Raw genomic sequence first — 16,764 nt, forward strand, 5'->3', positions numbered from 1 at the left:
ATTTGGTCAGCTAAATCCCAAATTGCCAGCCCATCCTCGTACGTTCAGTATCCAGATAGATACCCAACAGGGCACACCACGAGAAGGTGAGGTTTGGACATTAGGTCAGAAGCCCTGGTTGGTTCTCTGCATTCCTTTAAAGGCTATGTGGAGGTCTCCTCTCAGTTATACAGCTTTGAACGTTAAGCACCCCTTGTAAGAAAAAACAAGGTTAATATGATCTGTAGGTTTCAAAACTTGGCTTAAATTTATTTAAAAGGTAAGGAATATTAATGTGTGAACATTTTGTTGATTTTCCAGTAACAGGGATCTTGAAAAATTATAATTAATTATGTTCTTGTTGTGGTATTATGCTTAAATGACGTTATCTTTGAAAGGGAGGGGAGATCTGGAAAATTAAAGACAGTAATGCTTTCGGTGGGTTACAATCAGACTTATATACAGGGGCGAATGCTGGTCTTGAAATTCATGCTTGCTCTTGTTATCATTCAGGGAGTGAGAGGTGTGATTGAAATCTGATCATCGGAATAATGAATTACAGGTAACCCTCATATAAGCTGGATGTTAGGTTCCATAGAAATGCCGCATTATGTGAGACTCAGATTAGCGGCGGCGGAAGCGGGCATGCGAGCGCTGCCGCCGCCAGGAAGCGGTTCATAAGTTAATTTTTAAGAAACAAAATTTTTATCATTAAAAAAAAAAATTCTTAGAATGATCGATATTAAAATAAATAAGGTCGGATACACTGAATAAAAATTTTAGAAAAAATGTATATTGCTGCTGCTTTGATCAGCCGGCTGTTTGCAGCTAGAGCAGGCTAAATGCTTACCAGCAGAATGTTGTGTCTACTGCAATCTATCTAAAGTGAAACGATGAACGGTTTTTATGTGCAGAAACAAATTTTCGTACAAAACATTTGTTGCTAGTTAACCAGTCATATGGTACGCATCTCAGTGGGCTACTGACAGCAGCACAGTGCGGACTATTATTTCGTCTCTGTGTCGTGTTGTGTAATAATAAAATAGAAATGGAATCAAAAATTTAAAAAAAAAGTTATTTGGTGCACAAAATCGTAAGCATCATGTAAAAATGCTGCGAAAGAAGCAGATATTAAGAAACAAACTGGGGCTCTTAATAAATTTGTTAAAATATTAAAATATTCTGATGCAGATTGTTACCAACTCGATACATCAGAAATCAGAGTTGAAGAACCGTGCACATCATCCAGTTTTCATGGAAATACTAATGCAACTATTGAACAAGATAATTGAACCTGATTTAAGTGAAAAATAGTTAGAATTTAGTCAACTACAACATGATTTAGTTGTAGTTGACCACGAAACTAACATATTGCTAGTCTCTCTAAATTTAGCAGATCCAGGTGAATGGGGAAATATTGATGAAAAATTACAAGCAGTTTTAATTGAAATGGGGCCTGTTCAAAAGAAAAATATAATATATCGCAGAGATACATATGATCGTAAATTTGGCGACACGTATTATAATAGAAAAATGGAAAACGGGAGCTCATGTCAAGAACATGGCTCATTTATTCTGAAACTTTAAATTCTGTTTTTTTGCTTTTGTTGCAAACTTGTCGCACCTACTAAATCAACTAAATCACCTACTGAGTCTTCTAGAAGGTTATAACGATTGGAGAAATGTAAGTACAACTTTACATAGACATGAGACTAGTTTAACTCTCATGAAAAATTTCTTTAAATGGAAGGAACTTGATAAAAATTTAAAAAAAACAAAACTATTGATTTCCAGACTCAAAGCATGTATGTATGAAATGGAAACGAAACATTGGACGAGCGTTTTAGAACACTTGATTGAAATTATAAAATTCCTTAGTAGTCAAAATTTAGCTTTTCGTCGATCATCTGATAAATTATATGAAAGGAGTAACGGCAGTTTTTTAAAATTAGTCTAACTGTTTGCTATGTTTGATCCTGTTATGGAAACTCATGTTGAAAGGGCCCTACAACAAATACAATAGGGTATACTATTTGAGTAAAGACAGTGAAAATGAAATATTGGAAACTTTAAGTAATGCAGTCAGGGATACAATTTTATTATAAATTCGAAAATCTAAATATTATTCCATAATTTTAGACTGCACACCTGATGCAAGTAAGACAGAACAAATAACAATTAATATTCGCGTTGTTTCCTGTGACAATGGAATTGTCAAGATCAGGGAAAACGTTTTAGGTTTTGCAGATATATCAGATTCGAACGGACGTGGTTTATGTTCAACAATAATGGAACAACTGGAGAAATGGAATATTCCCATTGAAGACATGCGAGGTCAAGGGTATTAAAATGGGGCAAATATGAAAGGGGAAAAAAAAATATGGGCTCCAAAATTTGCTTTTGAACAAAAATCCTCAAGCGTTTTACATGCCATGTACTACTCTTACTCTAAATTTAATCATTAACGATGCAGCTAAAGTGAATGCAGATACAATTAGTTTCTTTGCAATTATTCAAGAAATATAAAATTTCTTTTTATTCTCTTACAAACGTTGCGCAGTCCTTTTAAAGTTCGTAAAAAAACTAACATTGAAACAGCCATCAGAAACGGGATGGGAAAGTAAAATTAATGCAATCTGCCCTATATGATATCAGTTAGGAGAAATTTATGATGCACTTTTTGAAATTTTAAATAATGAAAATTTTAATAAAGAAACTTAGCATGAAGCGCAAACATAATGTGCTAAAATAAAGGACTACAAATTTATTTGCTCTCTTATAACTTGGCATGATTTACTTAACAGAATAAACCCTGTGAGTAAAATGCTTCAAGACAAAAATATGAACATACACTTGCTTTAGAATCTATCAAAAACTTAAAAATATTCTTACAAGAGTATCGATCAGTAAAAAATTTTAAATAAGTTCTAAAAACGGCAAAAGAACTGAGTGAAGAGGTGGATGGAGAACAAGAATTTAAAACTGGTACGGAAGTTCAACGATGAAAGAAAACACGACAATTTGACTACGAGCATCATGACGAAATGCCACAATCACCAGAAGATAAATTTAGAGTGAATGTTAATTGAAAGGGAGATGGTAAATCCCATTTTATTTTATAGCTGGGTCCGAAACTCGGATCGAAATCCATCGATATCCATAGAGTTTCATGCCGAAAAAACAATCGGCGGGCCCAAGTGTAAATGATCACTTGGGTAGTACAACACCAATATTTAAGTTAGTGACGGAGCTTGTTCTACCTTTGCATGGAGTTGCCCTGGTGTTTTACTACCCAAGTGATTGTTTACACTTGGGCCCGCCGATAGTTTTTTCGGCATGAAACTCGATGGATTTTGATCTGATTTTCGGACCCGGCTATAAAATAAAACAGGATTTACCATCTCCCTTTCAATTAACAAATTCGCCAGTAAAATAGCCTTTAGGCTTATTTTCTTAGTAATTAGAGTGAATGTGTTTTATGCACTTATAGACATTGCAATGTGTTCGTTAATAGAACGTTTTGAACAACTAAAAACATTATAATTTCAATTTCTTGTATAGATTACTACAAATTAATAATGAAGATTTACCAAAAAATTATGACGATTTAGAGATTCTCTTGAAGGACTGTGACAATAAAGACGTAAATGCAGTACAACTATATGACGAGTTATGTGCTTTTCGGGATATTTTTCGGAAGGATAATTTAAATATTCAAAAGCCCTTTCGATATTCTTAATTTTATTGTGTCCAATAATTTATCTTTCCCTAACTTTTCAATTGCTTTAAGAATACTATTAACCTTACCTGTTAGTGTAGCGAGTGGTGAATGTTCCTTTTCCAAGTTGAAATTGATTAAAACCTACTTAAGACCAAGTATGTCACAAAAAAGGCTTGTTTGTTTGGTGTTAATAGCTATTGAAAATTATATATGTGCGGAATTAAACGTTAGGACCATTATTTCTAATTTTGTGAATATGAAATCAAAAACCTTGAAATTTCAATAAAAAAAATTTCAAGTATATTTATGTAATTTAATTTATTTTCTGTTATTCTGTAAAGATGTCATTTTTTGAATACTTATATTAAAGGTTCTAATTTTTTCTGAATTCTTTTCTTATTTTCTCATCTATTTTGAGTTTCTTTTATTTTTCTAAAAGATAGTTCCACTTATAAAAATTATTAAAAAATTTTTACAAGTTACTAAGAATTTAGTAACTTGTAAAATGCAAGAATTTTTTAAACTTTAGTTCAAATAAATTTTAACTTTAATTAAAATTCATTTTAATTTTGTTAGTGATTCGAGTCAGTGAGAAGGCTATAATCCCTGTATCATTATATTCAACGATTAAAGTGAAGTGGCTTTATCAAAATTTGCTTTAGCTTTTGAGAATTTTTTGAATATTCTGATTTTTAACGATTATCCTGTCTAGCCAACACACCCGGTTCGTTACATTTAGCGAACAAACGTGTGGCTGTTCCATCAAAATTTATTTAAGAAATTTCAAATAATTAAAATTTTTATTATCATAAAAGAACCACAATCTCCCGGATTGTTACAGGGGCGCTTAGATAGAAATTGCATGCGGGCCCCAAAGACCCTACCGCCGGCTCTGACTCAAATCACATACAAAAAGTTGGGTTATGTTCCGAAATCGGTTTTTAAAAAAAAAAAATTATATGAACAACAATGACATATCCAACAAAAATATATTTTTATTTAATTCAGGTAATTCATGTAAGTTAAGAAAACATATAAACTATGACACAAATACATAGTATAAAATTATAAAAATTACAAATTTAATTAAGCTTCATTGCATGTAATGCATAAATGTTTTTGGCAAAATAAAAATAAGTTCATATTTTAATCTTTCATAGCACGAGGATTTGAGGATCGGTTAATAAACATTAGTTTTGTCATGTAATCACCTGATGCAACAAAACAGTAGAGTAATTCTGTCTTTGGAAACTTTGAATCTAGGAGCTGATCTTTCATTTTTCGAAATATAGGTGCGTTTTTGTATTTTTTTCCAATATAACCCGGATTCATCAGCATTGAACACCTGGTCTGCATTATAAATGTTTATAAACTTTGAGAGTTTTTTGTTTAATAAGATTTCCATCCAAAGGAATTTTCTTTTGAGTGCATCTTCTTTCCAAATCATTAGAGATTTCTTCATTTTTCTCTTAGAAAATTGCGTACACGAGCAACGAGCTTTACTCAGCAATAAACACTTTCTCAGATTTTGTGTTCATTGTGTTTGATTGTTTGAATTGTTGATTCATTTAAATTCAAAGTCCGTACAACAACTGGTTTTTCTCCATTTTTCAACCGATCCATGATTTTAATTTTTTTTCTTCGAGAGAAATTTTTTTCAAGATGAATTTTCTTTTCAATATTAATTTTTTCCCTTTCAACGCAATTTGTGACCATTACTATAAAAATAATTTTTTTACATAAAAAAGCTTTACATATTAATTATGTATGTAACTCACCAGAAAATAAAGTGCTCAACTTGAGATAAGACACGATTTTTAATGCGCTTTCCTGGCAGATAACGAAGACAATTTTCAACAATAAACACTTTATACGGTATACAATTGATGTACATGCATGCTAAACGGTGTTTCCCCTAGTATAAATTCGCTACTTATAACTACCTGCACGATACAGGCAGACACAAATTTAACGAAGATAAAATTTGATTTTTAAGTCGCACGGAGAAAAATATATGAAAAGATAAAGGGTTACTACAATTTCTAGACTGTGTTTTTGTCAAAACCACGTTGTATAAATTGTATTACTTATACAAAGTGGTTTAACAACTTTAATATATAAGTTGTATAACCATTGTTCAACTGCATTGAACAATGGTTACTACAATTTGTAGGCCGCATTATATTGAAACCGAGTTGTCTAAGTACCGTGTTATACGAGGGTTACTGTACTGACCATTTAAAACTATATATTTAGAAATGTATGTACATTTAATCATACAAATGCAATATTTATTTTACAAATGATATTCTACATTTTTCAATTTAGCTACTTGAATACAAATCGTACCCTATGGTTCTTCTTTATGAACTGGTCAATAACATCGTCATAAAAAAGATGGTTGTAACTTAATTTTCCCAAGCAACACGCACACTTGTAAAGGCTCACTGGCTAGAGCTAAATTGACTGCATATGGCCTGTGGTTTAAGCAACAGAGTGAGACGACGTGAAATGGCTATGCACGCGCATGAAATCAGTGCTGCTGCGAGAACCTGTAAGTTCCTACAACCGAGCAAGCAAAGGTAGCTTTGACTAGACAAGCAAGCATCGGCCTTCGATACACAACGCAAAGCTCAGTTATTGACACGCAAGCTTAAGACGTCTTCTGTCTACAAAAATAAAAGCCTAAATGGAATGCTTATAAATGCATGCATTTATTAACAAATAAATATTACTTCTTTCTCAATTAATGAGCTTGCGCAGTAAGCATAGCAAGCATGGAGAATTCACCACTGCTTATATATATTAGCCAATTTACGTTTTGCATTCATGTAAGATGTCGTTTGGTCAGTAGATGGTGCCACATCTAAGACTTCTTGAAATCACACCACTATGAGTGAAATTTTATAAAATCGTATACTTGCAAAATAGGTCCCAGATATTCAGATATCGGCATTTTCAAGTTTTTTGAATAATGTTCAACTAACAGCCTGCTTAATTTCTTCCTACCTACTTATTGCATTCATCGATGGGCTTTGGATAATATTATCAACTTCAATGCTTTGTTCTTCCAATCTTACCCTCGACAGTGCACAAATCTCTATTCAAGATGAGATTCACTTTCTCAGAATGACTCTAATCTCAAATCTCTCTAGGCACAAACATATCACAAATATTGCCTGCTCTACATCCAAAAAAATTAAGCTTTCTCTTTTGCCCAAGGCATTACTTTAACTCCAAACAGCTGCTCCTAATCCTATATAAATCACAAATCTACCTGACCATTGAATGCTGCTCCCATATTTGGGGTGGTACACCTAAGAACTCCTTGAAAATACTGAATTCTGTACAGAAAAGAGCAGTTAGATTGTTGACACCCCCTCTCCCACTAATACACTCCATTCACTTTTGCACAGGTATTTAGTCTCCACAGCCCGCATTTCTATAAATACTACTATGGCTGCTGTTCATCAGTATTGGCTTCCACCATGTGTTTCCCAAGGAATACAACCCACAGCTTTTCAAGTTAAATGTGAACAAGTTCCTTACTGCTCATCCACAGTACTACCAGCATGCTATAGGTTAGCCAACCTCTCGTGGATGGGGTTATTCATTTAAAAAATAAAAATAAAAAAATTCCATGTCAGTTAAATGTCATAAATGTAAAATTTTAAAATGGGAATTTGGATTAAGTGGGAAGAATGCTACTAGTATTATAATAAGTAAGAATAAATATTGAAGTGTTTATTATTTAAGATGTCTGTAAATGCTTGTTTTTTGCTCAATATATGTTATGTGCATCTTTATTATTTTTTAGTGGGAATCCCAATCCTAATATTTTTCCTACTGGGCAAGCCATTTAGGAGAGGATTCTATTGTGACGATGACTCTATACATTATCCCTATAAAGATTCAACTGTGTCTAATACAGCCCTTTATGTAGTGGGAATATTTGTGCCTATTATAGTGGTTAGTGTGAAGACAATTTTTATAACTGAATTTTGCAATGAATTTTGATGATAGAACATCTTCAAAGTAATAAGTATTGGTCTTATTATATCGAAAGTAATAACTATGTTAAAATGCATAATTTTGTGATAAAAAAATCTTGATATTGTGATCTACTGTGATTTTTTTCTAGCATAAAGCCATAAATTATTCCACACTGAATACAAAAGGTTGGAATTTGGGTTAAAAAAATTATTAATAAAACCTTTTTTTTTTTTTTTTTTGAATATGACTTAAGACAAAAAAAAACCAACTAATGCCTTTCATTCCCATATAGGGAGTAGGTGAGATCATTTTAGCCCTATCTAACTTTTGGGCACTGAATTGGGCAGTCTATTACTAAGTTAATCACCATGCAGTGAAGAGACAGCTAACAAATGCCACCATGTCGTGGTCCTTAACACAATATTTTTAATGTCTGAAAATAGTGTGGGTTCAGCAGTCAATTTTCTTGGATATACAGGACGAAAAACCAAAGTTTCTGGGAGAAAAAAATCTGCCTGCCCGTGTGAGAGATCAACTAACTCGGGAACCAGTCAAAAAAAGTCTTAGAAAATGTTCCTCTAGTCGGCAACTAGACTTGAACCCAGTGCTTAAACCCATTATGCTTAAATGATGATATCTTTGAAAGGGAGGGGAGATTGGGATTTTGCTGACCAAATTCTTATTTGCTTAAACCACAATATAAAATGATGGTACAACATGACAGAATTTCGTGCTGGCTGAGGCGTCGCGCAGTTAAACAAGGGGCCTCCGTTGTTTCCTCCAGGGAACCAGGGAAAACAGCGAAAAGTCAGCTATTGGAACAAATCCTGAAACACATCCCCAACTCAGCATCAACAGAGTTCAAGATTGGTACTATCAACATAAGAAGCCTGAAAGGCAAAGAAATGGAGCTAGCTGAGGAATTGGATAAGTACCAGATCGACATATTAGGGGTGACTGAAACAAAAAAGGCAAAAACTGGTGAGATCTTTCTGAGCAATAAATACAAAATGTCATAATCAGGCAATGATAATCAAGGAAACAAAGGAGCAGCTATAGTATTCAACACTAAATATGAGGCTAAACTTCTTGAATGACAGGCAATATCATGTAGAGTGATGTGGACAAATATCAGAATGGGGAAACTGGACAACAGACTTATTTGTGCCTATGGTCCCACAGACGGTTCTACTAGGGTAGAAGTGGGGGAATTTTTTGAGGCTTTAGATAAAGCAACTGACACAATGAAAAAGGAAAAATTGGTCCTTATTGGGGATCTAAATAGCAGAGTAGGAAATGATTGTCAGACATACAAAATATTTTGGGAAAATTTGGAGAAAAGAGTAAAACTAATAATAATGGCAAATACCTGTTGTATTTCTGCTCAGGACATGGACTGGTTATTATCAACACAATGTTCCAACATAAAAATGTGCATAAATTCACATGGAGAGAAGAGGCAGTACACTCTACTGTCCTGCACCAGTGATGTTTTTTCACTGGTGCAGGACACTAGAGTATACAGAGAATTTGAAATTGGAAGTGATTACCATTTAGTCTTTAGCAGGATAAAATTGAATTTCATAATGAAAAGAAGAATATGTAAGAAAGTTTTAAAGCGAATAAAAGTTGAACAGCTTTCAGATGTGAACTGTAGACTAAAATACACAAATACTATTCAAGAAAAAATGAAAGAGTTTGTGAACAGGAACCAAACCTTTGAGATTCAGTGGCAAGTACTGAATAAAAAATTGATCGATTCAGCCTGAGAGGCATGTGGTGAGGTTGTCTTTAAGGATAGAAAAATCAGAACTCCATGGTGAACACAGCAAGTTAAAGAGGCAGTTAAGGAAAAGAAGAAAGCATATCAGAAGTTCTTGGCAAATAAGTCAGGTTATGCTCTTAGAGAATACAGAGACAAATGTAAGAAAGTTAACCACTATATAAAACTAGCTAAACAAAAGTCATGGGAAAACTTTGGTAAGAACATAGAAAATAAATATAAAAAAGGTGGCAAGATATTCTGGAGGTCATTGAAAAAGCTCTGAAGTGGAGGAAAGAGTGCTGTAAAAGGAATTAGAGATGATAATCAGGTCTGTGGAATGAACCTTATGAGAAGAGGTTGAGGATTTGTGGGTTACAGAAATTGGTTGATAGGCGGAGGAGGGAAGATATGATTGAGACATTCAAATTACTGAAGGGTTTCTATAAAATTAATTCTGAAGATATTTTTGAGAACAGGGCTGGTGGTGGGAGGACTAGGGGACATCCATGGAAGCTGGGCAAGAGTGTTGTTAATAACGGTGTTAGAGCTGGGTTCTTTACTTTTAGAGTGCTGAATGAGTGGAATAAGCTGCCAGAGTCTGTAGTGGGTACTGTGACAGTGAATGAGTTTAAGGCAAGGTATGATAGATACTGTGTGAATGTCGAATAGTTGTGATGAACATGATTTGGGGTCTCCCTCGATGAGTCTAAGGACTCCCTGGAGTTGCCCGTAATAATAATAAAGGTGACATGAAACCTAGAGAAAAAGATATTCTTGATGTATGAAGTAATTACTTTGAAAAATTGCTAAATGAAAACAGAGTAATTCTATCTTTGGAAACTTTGAATTTAGGAGCTGATCTTTCATTTTTCGAAATATAGGTGCGTTTTGGCATTTTTTTCCAATATAACCTGGATTCATCAGCATTGAACACCTGGTCTGCATTGCAGTGGTAAAAAAACACTCAACAGACATGCATTTAGTAATACGTATCCATACTTGAAGTAGAAAAAGCTATCAAAAGCCTGAAATGTGAAAAGCAGCTGGAATAGATCATATTCGACCAGAAATGCTCAAGTATGGAGGTATAAAAGTTACAGTGTCCGCACTGCATAGTTCAGAATGCCTGGACAGAGGAATGAATTCCAGATAATTGGAGTAGCGCTCTCGTAATACTCATATACAAAAAGGGAAATAAAATTGAATGTGAGAATTACAAAGGTATTTCCCTACTGAGTGTTCGTGGTAAGATTTATGCAAGTATACTCGAGAAACTTGAGAAAAGTTGTGGAAGGGAATCTTGGTTAAGAACAAGCTAGATTCAGGTCAAATAGAGGTGTTGTCATGATCAGATTTTTACTTTACGACAAATAGTTGAGAAATCAAATGTGTGGAAAGGCTTATGTGTTCATGCATGTTGATTAATTGTGATAGTATATATTAGAACATAGACTGATAAGTCAGTAATTATTTGACTTATTGCTGATATTATTATTATTATTAATCTGAGACCTCCAGGGAGTCAAGGACTCATCAAGGGAGGCTATAAATTACCTAACCCAGCTAGCATAATTTCCCTTAAATTCATTTACACTAGATGCACTCACTACCCGTAAGAGCAAATTATTCCACTCACTCACTGCTCTCTGGGAGAAGAACTTAGCTCTTAACCTTCTCTTGACTGAGAACAACCTTAACTTCCATGGATGCCCCCCGTGTTCTCTCCCCGCCTTCCATATAACAAAAAATTTCATCATTTGAAATGCTATAACACCCATTCAAAAGTTTATAGACCTCTATCATATCACACCTCTTTCTCCTGTTAACCAGAGTCCGTAATCCACATACTCGCAATCTGTCCTCATAATCTAAATCCCATAATATGGATATCATCTTTGTAACTCTTTTTTGCATCCTTTCCACAGCTTCTTTATCCCCTTGGAACCCGGGAGACCAAATCTGTACACAGTAATCCAGGTGTGATCTTATCAAAGCTTTATAAAGAGGCAAAATTACTTCGTTATCCTTACATGTCAAAGTTCGCTTCAATCTAGCAATTATCCTCCAAGTTATATTTGCAACTTTTGCTATGTGCTTGTATTCTAACCAACATCTTCAGAACACAAAAAACAGTTTGCCACAGTATGCGAGTTTTTGTGTTGTAGCTACAACACAAAAACTCAAGTCCTAATTAGGCACTCTCTATGTTAAAAAAAAAAAAAAAATTCACAATACATGCAGGATATTTTACATGGAGAGGGAAAATATACAATCAATTAGATGGGATAGTTATGTGCTTTCCCCTTTCTCCCGCATAGCCAACTTCTACCTGGTAAAGCTAGCTATCAGTACAGCCACTCTCAAACCAATGCTTTGACTACGCTATGTTGACGATGTGCTTGCTATTTTGCCACGTGGCACAGATACATTGGATACATTCTTAGTGCATTGAAATATCCAACACCCAAAAATCCACTTTACAATAGAACTGGAAGCTAACAACTCTGCCCTTCCTGGATACACTAATCACACATCTTCCAGATGGCTCCTTATCATTCTCACTTTATAGAAAATCCACACAGGCATGGATATATTTACAGAAACAATCACACCATCACCCATCCCAACAGTATGGTATCCTAAAAATGCTAACCCACAGAGCGAGAGCAATTTGTTCCAATGACAATGCTCTTACTTCTGAACTCGCTCATTTACGCCACAACTTCTTAGCCAATGGCTATAATCCCCATAAGATAGACATAATACTAAATGCTCCCCAGAAATACCCTCCACTGTCCCATATCTGTCACCATCCCATACATTAAAGGCATATCGGAAAAGACATCTAGAGTATTCAATAAACATCAACACTACACACTGTATTTAGACTTTATGTTAAATTGGCTACTCTCATCCGTTCACCCAAGGACAGCATCTTTCCCTTATCACATCCAGGAGTCTTTGAAGTACTTGTACTTCAAAGACTCCTGGATGTGATCAAGCTTTTTGCGGTCAGACAGGAAGAACTATGGATATCCACCTCCGTGAACATAGAAAATACATCTGGCACTATCGCTATGGCAAGTAGGGGTCTAGAAGACTGTGTTTTGGTTACCCCTACACACAGGATCAAATGGAAAAAAACTAAAATGCAGCAGAGAAGCTTTTACATGTCAGAGAGATTGTTCTTAGAATTAACAGAAGCCTTGAAACACACTCCGAACCTCAATGAGAATGGCTATATAAATTTGCCTAAGATTTGGGAGACAGTCATCTTAAGATATAGCTAATACCTGCTTTCTCTCTCAGCTTTTTATATATATATATATATATAACATAGAGGGTTCCTAATTAGGACTTTATTCTTTGTGTTGTAGCTACAATTGTTCTAACTAGTTCCATTGCTATAGTAGATTGTTATTGTCATCTCGCACACTGTGACAAACTGTTTTTTGTGCCCTGAAGATGCTAATTAGAATGCCAGTGAGATATCAGCAATAAGTCCATAAATAATTATTTACTTATCAGTCTGTGTTCTAATATATACCATCAAAATTAATCAGCAAGTTGAGAAATTATGGGAATATAACAAAGATCTGTATTTAAGTTTTGTAGATCTGGAAAAGACAAGGTGCCAAAAGAGAAGCTATTCAAAATGCTACAGTTGTATGGTATCAGCGGGGCATTATATCAAGAATATTTAGTCTTTATTTGAGTTGTAAGTCAGCAATTAGAATTGAAGGAAGTACAGGAAGATGGTTTAATGTTAAATCTGGTGTCAGAGAAGGAAGTACGTTATCCCTCTGTTATTCATTATTTATATGGATCACATTTTGTAAGAAAGTGGTATTAAACCTGATATCAAAATTGGAAATGTTAATCGCAGCTCTTTACTTTCTGTGGATGATGTTATACTTTCAAATAAATCTGGTTACAAGTCTGCAAGATTCCCTGGCTAAATTGAATAACTGTTGTAATAGATATGGTATGAAGGTCAGCAATAACAAGACAAAGACAGTGAAAATAGGCAGAAACACTGAAAATATCAATCTCATTGTGAATGGAGAACCTATAGAACAAGTGAAACATTTCAGCTACTTAGGCACAATTTTTAGTGAAGATGGTAAATTAAATATGGAAATAGACAACAAAATCAACAAGGCTGGTATGGTAGGAAGTCAACTGAATAAATTTATATGGAATAAGAGAGAAATTAGTCAAAACACTAATTAGTAGTATACAAGACAAGGTTCAAACAAAGTTTAACTTATGGACCTGGATTAGAAATAAAACACTTGACCAAAGACTAGAGACCACAGATATTAGGGTCCTGAGAAAGTTTAGGGACGTGAACAGATGGCATTAATAGCAATATCATATTAAAAACAAGGATATTAGGAAAGAACTTGACATTGTTAGCAGAGCTAATCTCAGGTGGTATGGTCACATAAACAGAATGGGAGAGGAAAGATTAACATAACAAGTGTTTTTTGCTAGGTTGGCAGTAAAAATTACCCAGAGGAAGACCAAGACATAGTTAGATTGATATGGTAAAAAGTGCCTTAGAAGATAGAAATATAACTATGATAATATTGGAGTCTTAACAGGTAACAGATTGATTAGAATTTGGAGGAAAATTGTCGATAGGAAGTTAGTTGTGATGTAAGTTTTTCATGTAGTACTCTCATATCCAGTACACTCCTTGAGGTACATGTCAAGAATTTGATGATGATGTTTTTTTTCACTTGGTTATAAATTAAATTAAAGATGCCAAGAAATTATGTTCTTGGGTTATACTTTATCCCGATATAATAAAAGCAAAACAACTGGGAATGGATAATGACACTGATTATGTGGATGAGAGAACAGATGGACAGAAGTTCAAAATTGTATATGAAGTATATGAAGGTGCAGAATCAAGACAAAAACAGGTGACTAGTGAAGTGCTATGCTCCCAAGTTCAGTGCTGGAACCACTACTTTTTAATTTGTACATACATGATATAGGATATATTCAATTGTTTGCTGATGATATAAAATTAGGTAGAATAATAGTTAATCACAATGATGTGGTGAGCTTGCAGGACCATTTAAATAGGCTGTCAGTACAGGCAAAAGATAATTGGTATCACTTTAATATGGAGAAATGTAAAGTTATGCATTTTGGAGTAAATAGTTTGGAGTAAATACAGTTCCATCAACATGGTACACAAGTTGTGTACCATGTTGATGGAACTGTATTCCAGGAAATAGATGAAGTATGAGATTTAGGTATAGTGGTAGACAAAGAGGTAAAGTTTAGAGGACATATTGCTTAGATTACTAAATTTAGATTGCTTAGATTACTAGCTCATAAGATTATTTGGTAGTTGAAGTAATGAGTAGAGATAAGGAAGTTGTTATTCCACTTTATAAGTAATGCACATCTGGATTACTGTGTTCAGGTCTGGCCTTCTGGGTTTCTTGGTGATGAGTAAGCACTGGAGAAGATTCAGAGGCTAGCAACTAGGATGGTGAGTGGTCTATGGAATGTTCTTTATAAGGATAGGTTGAGGGTGTGTGGATTGCAGAAGTTAGTCGATAGGAGAAAAGAGAGGATTATGATAGAAACATTTGAGTTACTTAAAGGGTTTTACAGGATTGGTGCAAGGAAAATGTTTCTGCACTTGGTTAGGTGTGGTTAGTAGGAGTATGAGGACTAGATTGTTTGCTTGGAGAGTTGTGAATGAGTGGAATTTCTTTGGATTGCCAGAGTCAGTTGTGAGTGCTTTAACTGTTAATGAGTTCAAGGAGAAGTATGGTAGATTGTGTAGATAGTTTGGATCTCCCACAATGAGTCTTTGGACTCCATTGAGGTGCCCGTATAATAATAATAATAATAATAAGCTCAGATCCAGAGTGTTTTAATAATAAGGTGTGACAACTTTTCACTATGGGAAATATCAGAAATATATGACTTCTGCATTACTTCAATCTTGTTATCACTTCTAGGTCTGGCTCCCACTGATGAGACCTCCATAAAGGTTAAAAAAAATCTGGGTAGTAGCCCTTCCCATAATGCATAGCATTACACACACCCAGAAGGATGCGTGCTTGGCATTAATGGATATTAAGGCAAATGATGTGAAGTCATTAGCCTCTGTATACAAGTAGCTTGGTTGTGAAAATACTTCACATGCAAACTCTGTTTGCTTACTCTTGGATAGAGGATAAACCAAGAATATAATTTCTTGGCATCTTTAATTGAACACAAAGCAAAAGGAAACTAAGTAGACTAAAGTGCACAAGTCTTCATTCTTTGTGCTTTTTTCATTCCATTAAGTGTCCGGTATTAGTTTTGTTCAGCGTGGTAACCTAAACACGCAACTATTATTAAAAATGGTGTGATGTCTTAAAAATGAAATCTAATTTTTGCATTAGTATAGGCATTGATAGCTTAGGTTTAATGTTTGAATAAATCTACTTAGGACACTGTAGGAAAATTTCTCAATGGTTTTTGTAAATTTGTGCAGTGAAGATTCCCATTGGTCTGTGATTTTACTTCTGATCAATTTCTTAATTATGCTGTTAGCCACTTTAATTTTAAAAAAAAAGTAAAATAATAAAAAAAAAACACTTCATACTCTTCACTCTCATTGTAGCAAACACTATTGTAACATACTACCAAAAAATTCCCGACCAAATTCTCATAGATACAACACGTTCCAAAGGAAATTCATTATAGTCAAGTATCTATTATTAACAATCTATTCTTGTAATGTCTACACATTTGCTATAGTGAGAGGTCATTCTACTTTTTTAGGTCAGATATCTTTTATTCTAGCTGTATTTACATATTTCACTTTCTAATGATGTTCCACTTCCAGTATGTTCTTTATTGCATTTTCCTGAATATTTTAACATGTTTAATAATTTTTTGAAGTAATTTATTTATTTCTTTTTTTTTTTGATGCTCTTAGTATTATTTTCATTCTTCATATTATAAGTCTTAATTATCGCTTACATAATATTTGTAATATTATGTGCAGGGCCGGCGGAAGCGTGCATGCGGGTGCCGCTACGAAAGGGGTGCCGTCGCAGGGGCACGGTTCATAAGTTTATTTTTAAGAAACAGAATTTTTATCATAAAAACAAAAATTCTTACAATGATCAATATTAAAATAAATAAGGCCAGATATACCGAATAAAAATTTAAACAGCTGCCTCTTTGATCAGCCGGCAGTTTACAATTTTGTAGCGAAAGCAGGCTAAATGCTTGCCTGCAGAATGTTGTGTCTATTGCAGTCTATCTAAAGTGAAACAGTGAA

At 34.2% G+C, this 16,764-nt stretch overlaps 1 protein-coding gene across 2 annotated transcripts in view; it reads left to right on the forward strand.

Moving 5' to 3' along the window:
- The window catches only part of LOC150099666 (putative phosphatidate phosphatase), a 119,369-nt gene that overhangs the window by 41,405 nt on the left and 61,200 nt on the right, over positions 1-16,764 (forward strand). For both annotated transcript variants that reach the window (XM_090404059.1, XM_090404058.1), the window contains exon 2: positions 7,518-7,669. In XM_090404059.1, coding sequence (XP_090260185.1) covers positions 7,518-7,669 — 152 coding nt within the window. The remainder of the gene's footprint in view (positions 1-7,517; positions 7,670-16,764) is intronic.

The sequence above is a fragment of the Typopeltis vanoorti genome, chromosome 14 (genome assembly GCF_054136105.1).
Source record: "Typopeltis vanoorti isolate ZY-2024b chromosome 14, IOZ_Tvanoo_1.0, whole genome shotgun sequence".
Taxonomy (NCBI): Eukaryota; Metazoa; Arthropoda; class Arachnida; order Uropygi; family Thelyphonidae; genus Typopeltis; species Typopeltis vanoorti.